Source organism: Schistocerca gregaria, chromosome 5, assembly GCF_023897955.1.
Source record: "Schistocerca gregaria isolate iqSchGreg1 chromosome 5, iqSchGreg1.2, whole genome shotgun sequence".
NCBI lineage: Eukaryota > Metazoa > Arthropoda > Insecta > Orthoptera > Acrididae > Schistocerca > Schistocerca gregaria.
In genome coordinates this window covers 169,105,332-169,121,694 of record NC_064924.1, presented here as the reverse complement: position 1 = coordinate 169,121,694, position 16,363 = coordinate 169,105,332, and the positions used below count along the sequence as shown (strand labels likewise).

General features: G+C 40.5%; 1 protein-coding gene across 6 annotated transcripts in view; it reads right to left on the bottom strand.

Annotated features, from left to right (window-relative positions):
• Window positions 1–16,363, bottom strand: part of LOC126272100 (speckle targeted PIP5K1A-regulated poly(A) polymerase-like) — a 192,614-nt gene that overhangs the window by 62,188 nt on the left and 114,063 nt on the right. For all 6 annotated transcript variants that reach the window (XM_049974683.1, XM_049974680.1, XM_049974684.1 and 3 more), the window contains one exon: window positions 12,755–13,049. In XM_049974683.1, the coding sequence (XP_049830640.1) occupies window positions 12,755–13,049 (295 nt within the window). The remainder of the gene's footprint in view (window positions 1–12,754; window positions 13,050–16,363) is intronic.

Here is a 16,363-nt window from a genome sequence, read left to right as displayed (position 1 = left end):
GCGTGTTGCCAGAGTACACACTGTGCCTATGCCCATTGAACCTAATTGATAATGTGTTGGTAGTCATGCCATTGTAGAAGGCCAAACATTGTTTACATCCCATTCAACATGATTGATGTGTTGGTAGTCATGCCAATGTAAAAGGCTGAACACTGTTTACATAACAGCTGGTATATTACATAAGTTGTTTCACAGATAGCTCTCACTTTGATAGTATATATTTTGCCAGTTACAGGGATGCTATAGATGGTGACAGGAGGGTGCAAGGGGCAAGTCTCGCAGTGGGGACAGTCACAGGGGTAGGAGACGTAGAGTAGAGAGATGGGTGCTGAAGGAGCACGGGGTATGACAAGGATATTGCAGAGATTGAGAGGGCAACTGAAACCTCTTCTAGGAGCGGTGGTCAAAATATCAGACAAAATGGATCTCACAGCAGGGCATTATTTTAGAAAGTCATGGTCTTGTCGAAGCAGCTGATTAATACACTCCAGTCCAGCATAATACTGAGTACCAGTTGTGTTTCCGAAGTTGTTTATTGGAGGGATCAGCAGCACCAAGAGTGGAAGTGATGGCTTTGGAAATCTGCCTTTGTTCTAGGCTGGTGGGGTGATTACAACCAGTGAAGGCCGAGATGAGAATGGTGGTGTATTGCTGTAAAGAGTCTGCATCCGAACAAATATGTATGCCCGAATGCCAAGGCTGTAAGGGATAAAACGTTTGACATGGAAATGATGGAATCTGTCAAAATGTAAGTACTGCTATTTGTTAGTAGTTTTAATATGGGCAGAAACATGTAGCTGGCCTATGGTGAGGATGAGATCAACATCAATGAAAGTGGCTTGTGATTCAGAATAGGACTATGTGAAATTTAACTGAGAGAAAGTATTAAGTGATTCCATGAATTTTAACAGGTCTGCTTCACCATGTGTCCAGGAAAGCCCCCTTTAAGTGACCCATGAAAAGGTTGGAATAGGAAGGAGCCATCCTGTTTCTCATGGCTGTACCCCTGATCTGTTTGTATGTCTGCCCCTCAAAGGTGAAGTAGTTGCTGGTAAGTACAAAGTTGATTAAGGTGAGTAGGAAGGATGTCGTAGCTTTGGAATCAGGTGAGTGCTGACTGAGGACATGCTCAGCAGCAGACTGACCATGTACGTGGGGGATGTTGGTATCGAGGGAGGTGCCATCAATGGTGACAAGCAGTGTGTGAGATGGGAGTGGGATGGGCACAAATTTCAGATGAATGGTTGATATTTTCGATATAGGAGGGAAGTCTTCGTATTATGAGTTGCAAGTGCTGATCAACTAAGGCAGGTATGTTCAGTGGGTGCTTTGAAGCCAGCAACTATAGGACGGCCAAGATGATTGGGTTTGTGGATAAAAGGCAGAAGGCAAAAAGTGGGGGTGCATGGTTTGGATGGAGTGAAAAGTTCTATTGATTTAGGTGTTGGTCCTTGTGAGGTGCTTGATGTTTTAAGGAGGATCTGCAGGTCAATTTGAGTCATGGAGATGGAATCTTGAAGGTAGGCGCAGTATGTAGAGGTGTCAGATAGCTGGTGCAGACCTTCACTAACATTCTCCTTTCGGTCAGGTAGCACAGTGGTAGATCCTCTGTCTGTTGGGAGGATAATGGAGTCATCAGCTTTTAGGGAACGTAGCACCTAAAGTTCTGCAGAGGACAGATAAGGATTATGTTGTAGGAATCGGAGGAAGGGTTGTGAAGCCGTGCTGGACATGAGGAATTCTTGGAAGGCTTGTAAGGGATGATTCTGAGGATAGTGGTGGTGGATCAGGTTGGTATCATGGTCAGAACTGTTTACATTTTCTCCTGTGACTTTGCAAGACTTTCCCAATTCTTGAAACTTCCTAGCAGAATAAAGCTGTGTGCTGGATCGAGACTCGAATTCGGGACCTTTGCCTTTTGCGGGCAAGTGCTCTACCAACTGAGGTACCCAAGCACAACTCACGTCCCGTCCTCACAGCTTTACTTCTGCCAGTACCTCGTCTCCTACCTTCTTCTTTTTTTCTTACCATGTAGACCACAAACTTATTACCTTTTACTAACCATTGCCTGTTCTCATTATTTCTGTAAGAATTTTTCTCTGTTTTCTGCTTTTTTCCTTCCTTTTCTTCCATTTCCTCTCTTTCATTCACCCTCCGCCTCTCTCTCTTTTTTTTTTTTTTGGGGGGGGGGGGGGGGGGTGCACTCTCACTATTTCTAATACTCCGAACTGTCCTCTCTTGCCATGATGATTCTCATCTCATGTTACATCCTTTCTTTTCAAAAACACGCTTTTGCACTATCAAAACTAAGGTCCCACATTTTGTTTCTTGAAACTTGTTTGTCCCTTGGAGTTGCTCCAAAAAGCCTAACATTAAGAGTCCGTGTTTCTGGATGTAATCCTACTATATTTTCACTGTTTAAAATACAGCAATCTCTTGCTCTTACCCAATTAACCTGTGGCCGATATGCCCCCATCAGCCAATTTTCACTCCACCAGACTTCTCTCCTAAAAAATCCTGCAATTATCTGCTCCTGATGATCCCTTGGATGGATTGGTCCATCAAGCCAAATTCAAATGGCAACAATATGCCAGACTGCATCTCAAAACACTATCCCACCTTCTCCTAAACCACATGAATAGCATTGTTTGCATTCCTGTCCTCTGCAGCTCCCTAAACAGCCACTCTGTCAACCACCACTCGTCTCCTACAAACTGAGCTTGGCCGACCTCCTTAACATCCCACAGCCTTCACCATAGTCTCTCAGACGAAGAACAATCCATAATCATAAGAACCAGTCACAATAGCACAGTGTCCTCAACCTCTCATTGGAGGAACTCTCCCCTCCTGAATAATCTGTATTATCTAATGGTCTCACTTTCAGCCCTAAATCTGCATTTGATCATGTTGCTTTGGTGAAGAACCTACTTTCCTTCACATATAATGTCAACTGGAAAGACTACTTTGAAACCCAATCACAAAACCTTTCTAACAGCAAACCTCACATTGAACCCTGCCTTGAACAGTTCCGACAACAATCCCAACTTGATCCACCACCACCACTACCTCAGATTCATCCCTCAAAAGCATTCCAAGAATTCCTCACATCCAGCATTGTTTCACAACCCTTCCCCAGGTCCCTACAATGTGTTCCTAACCTGTCCTCTACAGAACACCAGGCTCTACACTCCTTTAAAGCTGATGGCTCCATCATTGTCCTCAGAGTAGACAAATGATCTACAACTGTGATACTTGACTCAACGGATTATGTTAGTGAAGGTCAACACTGGTTGCCTGCCACTTCTACAAACAGCGTCTGCCATCAAGATTCCATCCTCATGAATGAAACTGACCTGTAGTCCCTCCTTAAAACACCAAGACCTTCACAAGGACTAACACCTCAATCCATAAAACTTCTTGCACCACCCAAACCACCCCCTCCCCCCCCCCCCCCCCTCATCACACCTTTTACCTTCTTCCTGTTATCCATAAAACCAAATCATCCTGGCCCTCCTATAGTTGCTGGCTTCAAAGCACCCACCAGAACGTATGTCTGCCTTAGTTGATCAGCACCAGCAGCCCATCATACAAAGACTTCCCTACTATATTTAAGATATCGTCCATTTCATAGTTCATCTGAAATTTGTGCCCATCCGACTCCCACCTCCTTCTATACCAACATCCCCCACGTACATGGTTGTCTGTTGCTGAACATTTCCTCAGTCAGCACCCACCTGATTCCAAACCTATGACATTCTCTCCATCTTAATCAAATTTGTACTTACCAACAACTACTTCACCTTTGACGGGCAGACATACAAACAGACCAGGGGTATGGTCATGACGCTTTCTTCCTATGCCAACCTTTTCATGTATCGACTGGAGGGGGCTTACTGGGATCCTTAAGTCTTCAGCTCCTGGTTTGGTTCAGATACACTGATGACATCTTTATCACGTGGACTCATTGTGAGGCTGACCTGTTAAAATTCCTGGAATCTCTGAATAACTTCTCCCAATTAAATTTCATATGGACCTATTCCGAATACCATGCCACTGTCCGTGATGTTGATCTCATCCTCAACAAAGGCCAGCTACACGCTTCTATCCACATTAAACCTACTAACAAACAACAGTACTTACATTTTGACAGATACCATCATTTCGGTGTCACATGTTCCCATCCATATAGCCTTGGCATTTGAGGCAAACATATTTGTTTGAGTGCAGACTGTTTAAGGAATACATCACCATTCACACTTCAGCCTTCCTATCCCAGCCTTTTCATGGGTTGCTTGGCGGGGGCTTTCATGGGATCTGAACGTCTTCAGCCTCTGGTCTGGTTTAGATACATTGATGACATCTTTACCATACGGGCTCGCGGTGAGGCTGACCAGTTAAAATTCCTGGTATCTCTGAATAACTTCTGCCAATTACATTTCACATGGTCCTATTCTGAATCCCATGCCACTCTCCTTGATGTTGACCTCATTCTCACCGGTGGCCAGCTAGATAATTCTGCCCACATTAAAATTAGTAACAAACTACAGTACTTGCATTTTGACAGATACCATCATTTCCATGTCACATGTTCCCTACCATATAGCTTTGGCGTTTGAGGCAAACATATTTGTTCGGATGCAGACTCTTTACAGTAATACACTACCATTCTCACTGGACGTAAGTACCGCACCAGTCTAGTTCAAAAGCAGATTTCCCTGAACATCACATCAAATCCAGGTACTGCTGATCCCTCCAAAAAACAACTTCGGAGCACACCATTATCAATCAGTATTAGCCTGGTCTGGAACATATTAATGACTGCTTTGACAAGGCCAAGATTTTCTAAAATCATCACCAAATTATCAATTGGGATGAATGGGCAGAGGCACAGTGTGTATGATGGCAACACACAATATCCAGTTGCAGAGCATGCTCTACAATATGACAATTGTAACCTCGGTGCCTGTTTAACCACACGCACCATTCAGATTCTTCCCCCAGACACCAGTTTCTCTAACTACGCAGGTGGGAACTTGCGCTTCAACTCATCCTTGGTTCTTGCTACCAACCTGACCTTAATTTATGTTAATTTCTTCCATCTCAGCATTTCTTCACAGTAACTACTCTTTTCTCCCCTCTATTTTAGTATTCTTCATCTGTCATTGTCTTACCAGTCTACTTTACACTGCCCTCCCCCCACCTCAGTTAGGTACAATGCACTTAACATTTTCACTCTTATTAAATCATGCATGATGTTTAAGCAGTAATCTCTGTCTTTCATATTACCCTGTCTTCCACTCTAAGTTCTCAGGCTTTCAAATCTTGTCCGATGCAGTTCTCTACAATCAGTCTTTCCTTTTCATCCCATCCGGTAAGTCTCCCCTGACCCATGGTTCTGGGTGACTTTCCTGAAATATACCCCTTTTCCTAGAGCTCTCCAGTTATTTTCCTTTATCCCTCTTGCTTTCCCTTCATCTCTTCTGTCTGAAGAAGGAGTCACAGGCTCCGAAAGCTTGCCTAATCATGACCACCTTTAATGTCCGTATTCTACCACCACTTGGTGAGCAGAAGTTTTATCTATCCAGTTAATTTATATGGTCAAATATTGCTTGTTTTTGTTGTGTCCTCAGAGCCTTTCATGGTGGCGTGACTGAATAAAATCTTGGTTTTGAAGCCACGTCAACTTGAATAAAATTCTTGGAGGTTTTGATGGCTAGCTCCACCATCATCAGGAGTGACTAGTGACTACCAGTGCTGGCACTATTTCCCACTTATTTACCTACAATTACGGCTGCTGGCACCAATCAGTGTGTGCTGTGCTGAAAACAACTTATGCATGGAAGGTGAATAGCTAAGCATTGCCTCGAAAACAGACACAAAATACAGTTTGAGAATACAAAAGTCTTGGCTCATGCATCAACATACTGGGCTCCATTATAAAAGAGGCAGCCGTGATTAGAATAAGCAGCAATAATTTAACAGAGACCACAGTTACACACTGAGTAGGGCATGGGAGTGGGCTTTGGATGTTAAAAGAAAGCAGTGACAGATGTGTAACGATTGCAGGGAGGCAGGAGCGGCTGCTTCAAATGTGGCGCCAGCCCATCGTGTCACCTGATGTCACTAGTCACTCAGTCCTGTGGCGGGCCAGGGCTGCTATGAGCTGTCAAACTCACCTTCTGCACACACGTTCTTTTCAGCCACCTTCGGTTGGTGCCAGCGGCCATAATCATAGGTATATAAGTGGGAAATAGTGCCAGCACCGGCAGTCAGTAGTTATACTCCTGTTAACGATGACGGAGATAGCCCGTGAAAGCTCAACAACTTTATTTGAATTGAGGCGGCTTGAAAACCGAGAAGATTTTATTCAATTGTGTTCCCTGTCATATTAACTTTGTGTATCAAAATATGGGTGCAGAAGTATGTGGGCATATCTCATGACCCCAAGTCACTGCCTTGGTTCCCTCTGACTACTACTCACAATGTTCTTTCACCCATGCCAGAACACTGGCATCCCTGCAACTTGCACCTGGCAACAAGGCCTCCAACACATCGTAAAACATCTCTGACAAAGCATGAAGAGTTTGGTGAGACATGTCAACATTGCTATGCCTCACCAGACATGTCTCACCAGAACTATTCTCACGAGGCAACGAAACCTGACATGTTGAATCCTGCCCTGGATTTTTTTTTATCCAGGAAGAAATACACTATCAAAATGTTAGCTGCTTAAAAAAGTTTAAAAAAAAAACTTGAAAATTGACAAATTCATAGCTTCCGGGAGGCTGGAGAAATATGCACCACTACCGGAACTGTAGAAGACTATGCATTGACAATGTGGCAGACACACAGCCTTGGTTGACAGAGTATCAGTAAACAGATAACATGACACAATTAAATCATAATTTGAACAGTGAATGTTGGCAATTTCTCTGACACAACTGTTCACAGTTACCTTTCGCTCGAATTTGCAACTCATTTAAAATTCATAATGATTACCAGTTGCTTGTTGCGGTATCAATAAGTCAACAATGGAGGTAAAACTGAATTAATATCCACTGATTTTTTACTTCACATATGGCTGTTAATAGCATCTGTCTTGTGAGGATTCCAGATTTTTACAGTAGTGCGGAATCTAATTAAAAGTTCTGACAGTTGCAAAGATGAAATATTACGACCATGTTATGCACTCAAAATCAGCTACTTCTCCCAAAGACCTAAATATGTGCTAGTCACAAGTTACTTTCTTGGACATTCATCCCAATGACGTCGAAATTTTGTTGTAAACTGGAAAATATTAGAAGAAACAGGAAATAGCTCTCATTATTCTGTGCATTATAGTTTGAAAGATAACGGTTATTTCAATAAGCGACTGGAACAAGTATACCTTCCTAGCCCACAGAAAACTTTTACGATAATAGCTTTGAGTGCCAAAGAAAAGTTTTTAGTTGCAAATGTCCGTCTTGTTCGCAAGTAACAATATAATTCACAATGACCATTTCCAATATACTGTTATCATCGGATTGTTACAAAATGGAAGAAACACTAATGTGACAATAATAAGTTTAAGTGGATCAAAACAAATACATGGAAAGTCTAATAGTAGATAAAAAATTAAATCTAAGAATACATTAAAAAGATAACATGGTTGCCAGCCATAACATTCCATTAAAAGTATTCTGATACAAGTATCAACGTCAATCTGTACATGCTGGTACATAACAAGTGCTAACAATGCCTTGAAGGTGTAATATATATGTAGTACATACACAAACTTCAGCTGGTAAAGGGAGTTAATGCTGACATATTAAGTAAACAGTATAAGTTGGTTGTGCAATCGATGAATGTGGTGACACATTGATATACAATAAAACCTGTGAAAAAAGATGTGTGGATTACAATTTTTGCAGCTTGGTATCTGTCTTCAAGAACCTCAAGGCAAATTAGGAACAAAAATATAAAAAAGGTCTGTTCAGTTGCAAAAATCACAATTGAAGCAACAAAATTTGGAAAAATGGAAACAATAATTTTCAATACTTAATTTGAAATGCCTTCTTACAATTTGTAGAAAATAATTATTTCTGTTTTTGGACTCTTGGGCCACACATAACACCACACCAGTTTTTGAAGAGGACAACAAAGAGGCTGTTGCAGTACTGGGGACTCCACCAGGAACAAATAATGGTTGGATGGTTGGTTTTGGGGGATTAAAGGGAACAACTAATGTGATTCAACTTCTTGATAAAGAATTTTCTAGAGTCAAAAGCATTTTTCAGACAGTACTATTTCTGATAGCTCTTAGTCATTTCAACAGTATGAAAAGGAAAGTTGCTACTCACCATATAGCAGAGATGCTGAGTCGCAGGGGATAGGCACAACAAAAGACTGTCACAAATAAGCTTTCTGCCAGTAAGCCCTTTGTCAAAAATAGAACACACACACACACACACACACACACACACACACACACACAACTGCAATCTCTGGCAACTGAAGTCAATATTCCAAACCTAAAGGGGTGAAATAAGGGATGACTGGTTTTTTTCTTTTTTTAAATGTTGCTATTAAGGCAATTTTGAAGCTACACCTACAAAAATTGGTATTTGGTTTCTCAGCCAGAAACAAGGAATTGCGTGTTTCAGTATTTTTGAAAATTTAACCTCCTGGGGTAGAAACAGTGGGTGAAAGAGTTTTTTGATAATATATCATCATATAGAACTGCTAAAGTATTTTTAAAACAACGCCTTGGTATTTGACTTCTCAGTTAAAAATAAAGAAATATGTGTTGCAGTGTTTTTGGAAATTCAACCCCTGTGGTGATGGAACAGGATATGAAAGTTTTTATGGACATATTTCATTATGCAAACACTTTTCTAGCTAAATCACTGGCATCTCTGTTAGATATAAAACACATACATGTCACCGTTTTTGGACGTTCAATCACTAAGGGTCTGAAACACTTTATGAAGATATTTCATTCCAATAGCATTTTCAAAGTAAAATCTTTGAAAATCGGTGTTTGGCTTCTAGATTGGAGATGAAAAAATACATGTTTAACTGTTTTTGGAAATTCCTGAACAGGTGAAATAAAATCAGACTGATTCACTGGTTCATTATTGCCCAGTCAAAACCCCTATGGATAGAAACTTGAAGTTTGGAGAGGGTATGGATCTTATACTGAAGTATCGTTTAAGAAGGGACTGTCCAAAATTGCACTCCTAAGGGGGTGAAATAGGGGATGAAAGGCTTTTTGAAATTATGTCACTATTAAGGGAATTTTGAAGCTAGAATTATGAAACTTGGTATTTGGTCTCTCAGTCAGAAAATGAAAAGTATGTGGTCAAGCAGTGTTGGAAATTCAACCTCTAAGGGGATAAAATAGTAGGTGAAAGATTTTTTGAAAATGAATAATTACAAAAGAACTACTAAAGGATTTTTAGGGCTACATTTATGACAACTGGAATTCAACTTCTTGGACATGAAATTAAAAAAACGTGTGTTTCAGTGTTTCTGAGAATCCACCACTACAAGCGTGCAATAAGGGATGAAAATGTTTAAGAAAATATTCTGTTACATTAAAAAAAATTTAAATCTAAACATGTGACTGAATGTTTTTTGGAAACACGAATCTCTAAGGGAGTAAAGTAGAGGATGAGATTTTTTATGAAAATGTTTTATTAAGAAAGCATTTTTAAAGCTATATCTATGAAAATTTAAATTTGGCTTCTCATTTAGAAATAAAACAAATACCATATTTCACTGTTCTTGGAAATTCTACTCCTATAGGGGTGGAAGAGGAGATGAAAGTTTTTATGAAAATATATCACTCTGCAACCATTTTTGAAGCTAAAGCTATGAAAATTTGTATTTAGCTCCTCTCTTAGAAATACAGCATACAGATGCACTGTTCTTGGAAATTGAAACCCTTAGGGGGTGAAATGTTTTATAAAAATATTGCACTGCAAAAGCATTTTGGAAGTTAAATCTTTGAAAATTGGTGTTTTGCATCTTTGCTAGAGATGAATAAATACATGTTTAACTGTGTTGGAAATTTAACCCCTAATGGGGTGAAATAGCATAGGACTGATTCATCATCGCCCAGCCCAAACTAGGCATTGTTTAAGAAGAGACTGTTCAAACTTCTACTCCTAAGAGGGTGAAACAAAGGATGAAAGGCTTTTTCGAAGTGTGTCACTGTTAAGGGTATTTTGAAGCTAGAACCACAAAAATAGTTATTTTGTTTCTTAATCAGAAAATTACAAAACGTGTTTCAGTATTTTTGTAAAGGGGATAAAACAGTGGGTGTAGATTTTATAGAAAATAAATAATTACTAAACAACTATTAAAGGATTTTTAAGGTTTCATGTGTACAGGAATATATCACTAGGGATAAGATAGATATTGCCTATAGGAAAATTAAAAAGACCTTTGAAGGGAAGAGAACCACCTGTATGAATATCAAAAGCTCAGATGGAAAACCAGTTCTAAGCAAAGAAAGGTGGAAGGCGTATATAGAGGGTCAGTACAATACTTGAGGGCAACATTATGGAAATGGAAAAGGGCGTAGATGAAGATGAAATGGGAGGTATGATACTGCGGAAAGAATTTGACAGAGCATTGAAAGAAGCTTTCGAAGCAAGGCCCCAGGAATAGACAACATTCCATTAAAACTACTGATAGCCTTGGGAGAGCCAGCCATGACAAAACTCTGACCATCGGGTGTGCAAGATGTATGAGACTGGCAAAATACCCTCAGACTTCAAGAAGAATATAATAATCCAATCCCAAAGAAAGCAGCTGTTGACACACATATGAAAATTACCAAACTATCAGTTTAATACGTCACGGCTGCAAAATACTAACGCGAATTCTTTACAGACGGATGGAAAAACTGGTAGAAGCCGACCTCAGTTTGGATCCCGTAGAAATGTTGGAACATGTAAGGCAATACTGACACTATGACTTACCTTATAAAATAGATTAAGGGAAGGCAAACCTACATTTCTAGCATTTGTAGACTTAGAGAAAGCTTTTGACAATGTTGACTGGAATACTCTCTTTCAAATTCTGAAGGTGGCGGAGTTAAAATACAGGGACTGAAAGGCTGTTTACAATTTGTACAGAAACCAGATGGCAGTTATAAGAGTCGAGTGGGATCAAAGGGAAACAGTGGTTGATAAGGGAGTGAGACAGGGTTGTAGCTTGAATATCTGTGTACTGAGCAAGCAATAAAGAAAACAAAATAAAAATTTGGAGTAAGAATGAATATCCATGGAGAAGACATAAAAACTTTGACGTTTGCTGATGACATTGTAATTCTGTCTGAGACAGTAAAGGACTTGGAAGAGCAGTTGAACGGAATGGACAGTGTCTTGAAAGGAGGATATAAGATGAACGTGAACAAAAGCAAAACGAGGATAATAGAATGTAGTCGAATATAATAAGGTGATGCTGACGGAATTAGATTAGGAAATGAGACACTTAAAGTAGTAAAGGAGTTTTGTTATTTGGGAAGCAAAATAACTGATGATGGTCGAAGAATGGGGGGATATAAAATATAAACTGGCTATGGCAAGGAAAGCATTTCTAAAGAAGAGAAATTTGTTAACTTCGAGTATAGATTTAAATGTCAGGAAGTCTATTCTGAAAGTATTTGTATGGAGTGTAGCCATGTATAGGAATGGAACATAGAGAATAAATAGTTTAGACAAGAAGGGAATAGAAGCTTTCGAAATGTCGTGCTACGGAAGAATGCTGAAGATTGGATGGGTAGATTACACAAATAATGAGGAGGCAGTGAACAGAATTGGGGAGAAGAGGAATTCGTGGCACAACTTGACTAGAGAAGGGATTGGTTGATAGGACATGCTCTAAGGCTTCAACGGATCACCAATGTAGTATTTGAGGGAAATGGGGAGGGTAAAAATCACAGAGGGAGATCAAAAGATGAATACACAAAATAGATTCAGAAGGATATAGGTTGCAGTAGTTACTCGCAAATGAAGAGGATAGAGTGGCATGGAGAGCTGCATCAAACTAGCCTCTGGACTGAAGACCACTACAACAACAAGGCTTCATCTACGACAACTGGTATTCCATTTCTCGGTTATAAAAAAAACAACGCATTTCATTGTTTCCGGAAATTGACCCTTAAGGCAGTGCAATAGGAGATGAAAACTTTTAAGAAAATATTTCATTACATTGAAAAAATTTTAAAGCTAAATTTATTAAAATTGATACTTCACTTCTTGGTTAGATACAAAGAAATATTTGTTAGGGGATGAAAATTGTGCTGTGGCTGAGCAGTCCTAGGTGCTTCAGTCCGAAACTGCATGACTGCTATGGTCGCAAGTGGGAATCCTGCTTCGGGCATGGATGTGTGTGATGTTCTTAGGTTAGTTAGGTTTAAGTAGTTCTAAGTTCTAGGGGACTGATGACCTCAGATGTTAAGTCCCATAGTGGTCAGAGCCATTATGATGAAAGTTGCTACAGAAATATCTCCAGAAGAACACAAAAGACATGATTAACAAAAACTTTGCAGAATCGCTTTTTGATCAGATGTACAATCAGAAAACACCATTATTATATGGCCTTAATCAACATGAAAAACTTAGAATTTGTTTCAATTTGTGAATAACAAAAAATTCGATTATACAAAACAAACAAAAAATCTCTGCAGGCTAAACACTCTATATGGGCTCTAAGCTAGTGTACAATAAAACTGTAGTATTTAAATATTAGATATTTGACTCACCTGGATAAACTTATTATATTGTGACATTTTGCCCAATACTTCAGGAAAATAATAAGTGGTCGTATTCTAAAATCCATGTCTAATACATGAGACAACTGCTTGCTCTTAAGTACACATCCTTGTCCTTGGAAGCTGATATCACAAGCAATGCCAGTTGGTATATGGATGATTTTTACTATAGGTATGCGAGCTTCAGGAATTGCAACAATGGACCCAAATTTTCGGTGACGGGTCCATAGAAGTTTACGTACACGTCTCACTATCTGGGGACCATCAAAATTTCTGGCAGAAATCTCTGTAAAAATAAGTAAATAATTAATAATAATAATAATAATAATAATAATAATAATAATAATAGGAATAATGAGGATGATAATAGTATTGCTAAGAACTCAAGCGGTCCCTCTTGAAATATTCTGACCGTCTCACTGAAGCCTTTACAGACCGTAATTATCCTTCCAAACTTGTATGAAAACAAATCTCCCATGCCTTATCTTTCCAGTCTCCCACCACCTTCCAAAGTCTTCCCATCCGGCCACAGAGGAGCACTCCACTCATAACTCAGCACCACCCAGGACTGGAGCAACTGAACTACATTCTATGCCAGGGTTTTGACTACCTCTCATCCTGCCCTGAAATGAGGAATGTCCTGCCCATTATCCTTCCCACCCCTCCTACAGTAGTGGTCCGCCATCCATCGAACCTACACAATATATTTGTCCATCCCACCACAACCACTGCACACAACCCCTTTCCTCATGGCTCATATCCCTGCAATACACCTAGATGCAAGACCTGTCCAATACATCCACCCACCACCTACTCCAGTCCTGTCACAAACATCACCTATTCAATCAAAGCCTACCTACCTGCAAAACCAGTCGTGTGGTCTGTGACCTAAGCTGCAACTATTACGCTGCATTCAATGTGGGCATGACAAACAACAAGCCATAAGCAGGAATGGCCACCGACAAACTGTGGCCAAGAAATAAGTCGACCACCCTTCATTTCAGTGACTGTTTCCCATCAACACCAGCCTTTCTGAAATGTGCAGGTAGGAATTTTCCCTGCAATATATCCTACGTTCCCGTAACCCTTCTGGCCTCAACCTTCGTTAGTCATTGCCCTCATCTATCGAGCCCCTTCCCTGTTCCCATTCGAGCACTACACAGCTCTCTCATTCCACCATCACATCCATTCTTTTACTTCTCTCTCCTTCTCCACTAACCCCCCCCCCTCCCTCCCACCTGTCCCCTGCCCACTGTCTAACCTCCCGACTGCAGATAGCTCCCTACCGTCTCTCCACCTTGTCCCTGCTCCCTCCTCAGCAGGTCTTCACCATCTCCCACCCCTACCGTACTACCCCTCCTCCTCCCTGCCCCAGTCTCCTCCTTAGCTCCTCCCAGTCACATCATGCACTGGTGCAGCTGCTCACTGTGTGGCTTCAGTTGCCAGAGACTGCAGTCATGTATGTGAGAGTTGCATTTGTGTGTGTGTGGGGGGGGGGTTGTGCATGGCGTCTGTTGTCTATTTTTGTTGAAGGCCTTGCTGGCCGAAACCTTATTTGTGACAGTCTTTTTGTTGTGCCTGTCTGTGACTCAGCATCTACAATATATTATATAAATATTGTTATCTTGATAATGATGATAAATGATCTGGCAGACAGGGTGGGCAGCAATCTACTGTTGTTTGCTGATGATGCTGTGGTGTACAGGAAGCTGTACAAGACAGGTGACTGTAGGATTATACAAGATCATTTAGACAAAATTTCTGTTATTTGTTGAGGTCTTCAGTCCTGAGACTGGTTTGATGCAGCTCTCCATGCTACCCTATCCTGTGCAAGCTTCTTCATCTCCCAATACTTACTGCAATCCACATCCTTCTGAATCTGCTTAGTGTATATATGTCTTGGTCTCCCTCTACAATTTTTACCCTCCACGCTGTCCTCCAGCGCTAAATTTGTGATCCCTTGATGCCTCAGAACATGTCCTACTAACCGGCCACTTCTTTTTGTCAAGTTGTGACACATACTCCTCTTCTCCCCAATTCTATTCAATACTTCATCATTAGTTATGTGATCTACCCACCTAATCTTCAGCATTCTTCTGTAGCACCACATTTCGAAAGATTCTATTCTCTTCTTCTCCAAACTATTTATCGTCCATGTTTCACTTCCATACATGGCTACACCCCATACAAATACTTTCAGAAACGACTTCCTGACACTTAAATCTACACTCAATGTTAACAAATTTCTCTTCTTCAGAAATGCTTTCCTCGCCATTGCCAGTCTACATTTTATATCTCCTCTACTTCGACCATCATCAGTTATTTTGCTCCCCAAATAGCAAAACTCCTTTACTACTTTAAGTGTCTCATTTCCTAATATAATTCCGTCAGCATCACCTGACTTAATTCGACTACATTCCATTATCCTCGTTTTGCTTTTGTTGATGTTCATCTTATATCGTCCTTTCAAGACAGTGTCCATTCCGTTCAACTTCTCTTCCAAGTCCTTTGCTGTCTCTGATAGAATTACCATGTCATCGGCGAACCTCAAAGTTTTTATTTCTTCTCCATGGATTTTAATACCTACTCTGAATTTTTCTTTTGTTTCCTTTACTGCTTGCTCAATATACAGATTGAATAACATTGGGGAGAGGCTACAAGCCTGACTCACTCCCTTCCCAATCACTGCTTCCCTATCGTGCCCCTCGACTCTTATAACTGCCATCTGGTTTCTGTACAAATTGTAAATAGCCTTTCGCTCCCTGTATTTTACCCCTGCCACCTTTAGAATTTGAAAGAGAGTATTCCAGTCAACATTGTCAAAAGCTTTCTCTAAGTCTACAAATGCAATAAACGTAGGTTTGCCTTTCCTTAATCTTTGTTCTAACATAAGTCTTAAGGTCAGTATTGCCTCACGTGTTCCAATATTTCTACAGAATCCAAACTGATCTTACCCGAGGTCGGCTTCTAACAGGTTTTCCATTCGTCTGTAAAGAATTCGCGTTAGTATTTTGCAGCTGTGACTTATTAAACTGATAGTTCGATGATTTTCACATCTGTCACAACCTGCTTCCTTTGGGATTGGAATTATTATATTCTTCTTGAAGTCTGACGGTATTTTACCTGTCTCATACATCTTGCTCACCAGATGGTAGAGTTTTGTCAGGACTGGCTCTCCCAAGGCCATCAGTAATTCTAATGGAATGTTGTCTACTCCCGGGGCCTTGTTTCGACTCAGGTCTTGCAGTGCTCTGTCAAACTCTTCACGCAGTAACGTATCTCCCATTTCATCTTCATCTACATCCTCTTCCATTTCAATAATGTTGTCCTCAAGTACATCGCCCTTGTATAGACCCTCTATATACTCCTTCCACCTTTCTGCTTTCCCTTCTTTGCTTAGAACTGTGTTTCCATCTGAGCTCTTGATGTTCATACAAGTAGTTCTCTTGTCTCCAAAGGTCTCTTTAATTTTCCTGTAGGCAGTATCTATCTTACCCCTAATGAGATAAGCCTCTACATACTTACATTTGTCCTCTAGCCATCCCTGCTTAGCCATTTTGCACTTCCTGTCGATCTCATTTTTGAGATGCCTGTATTCCT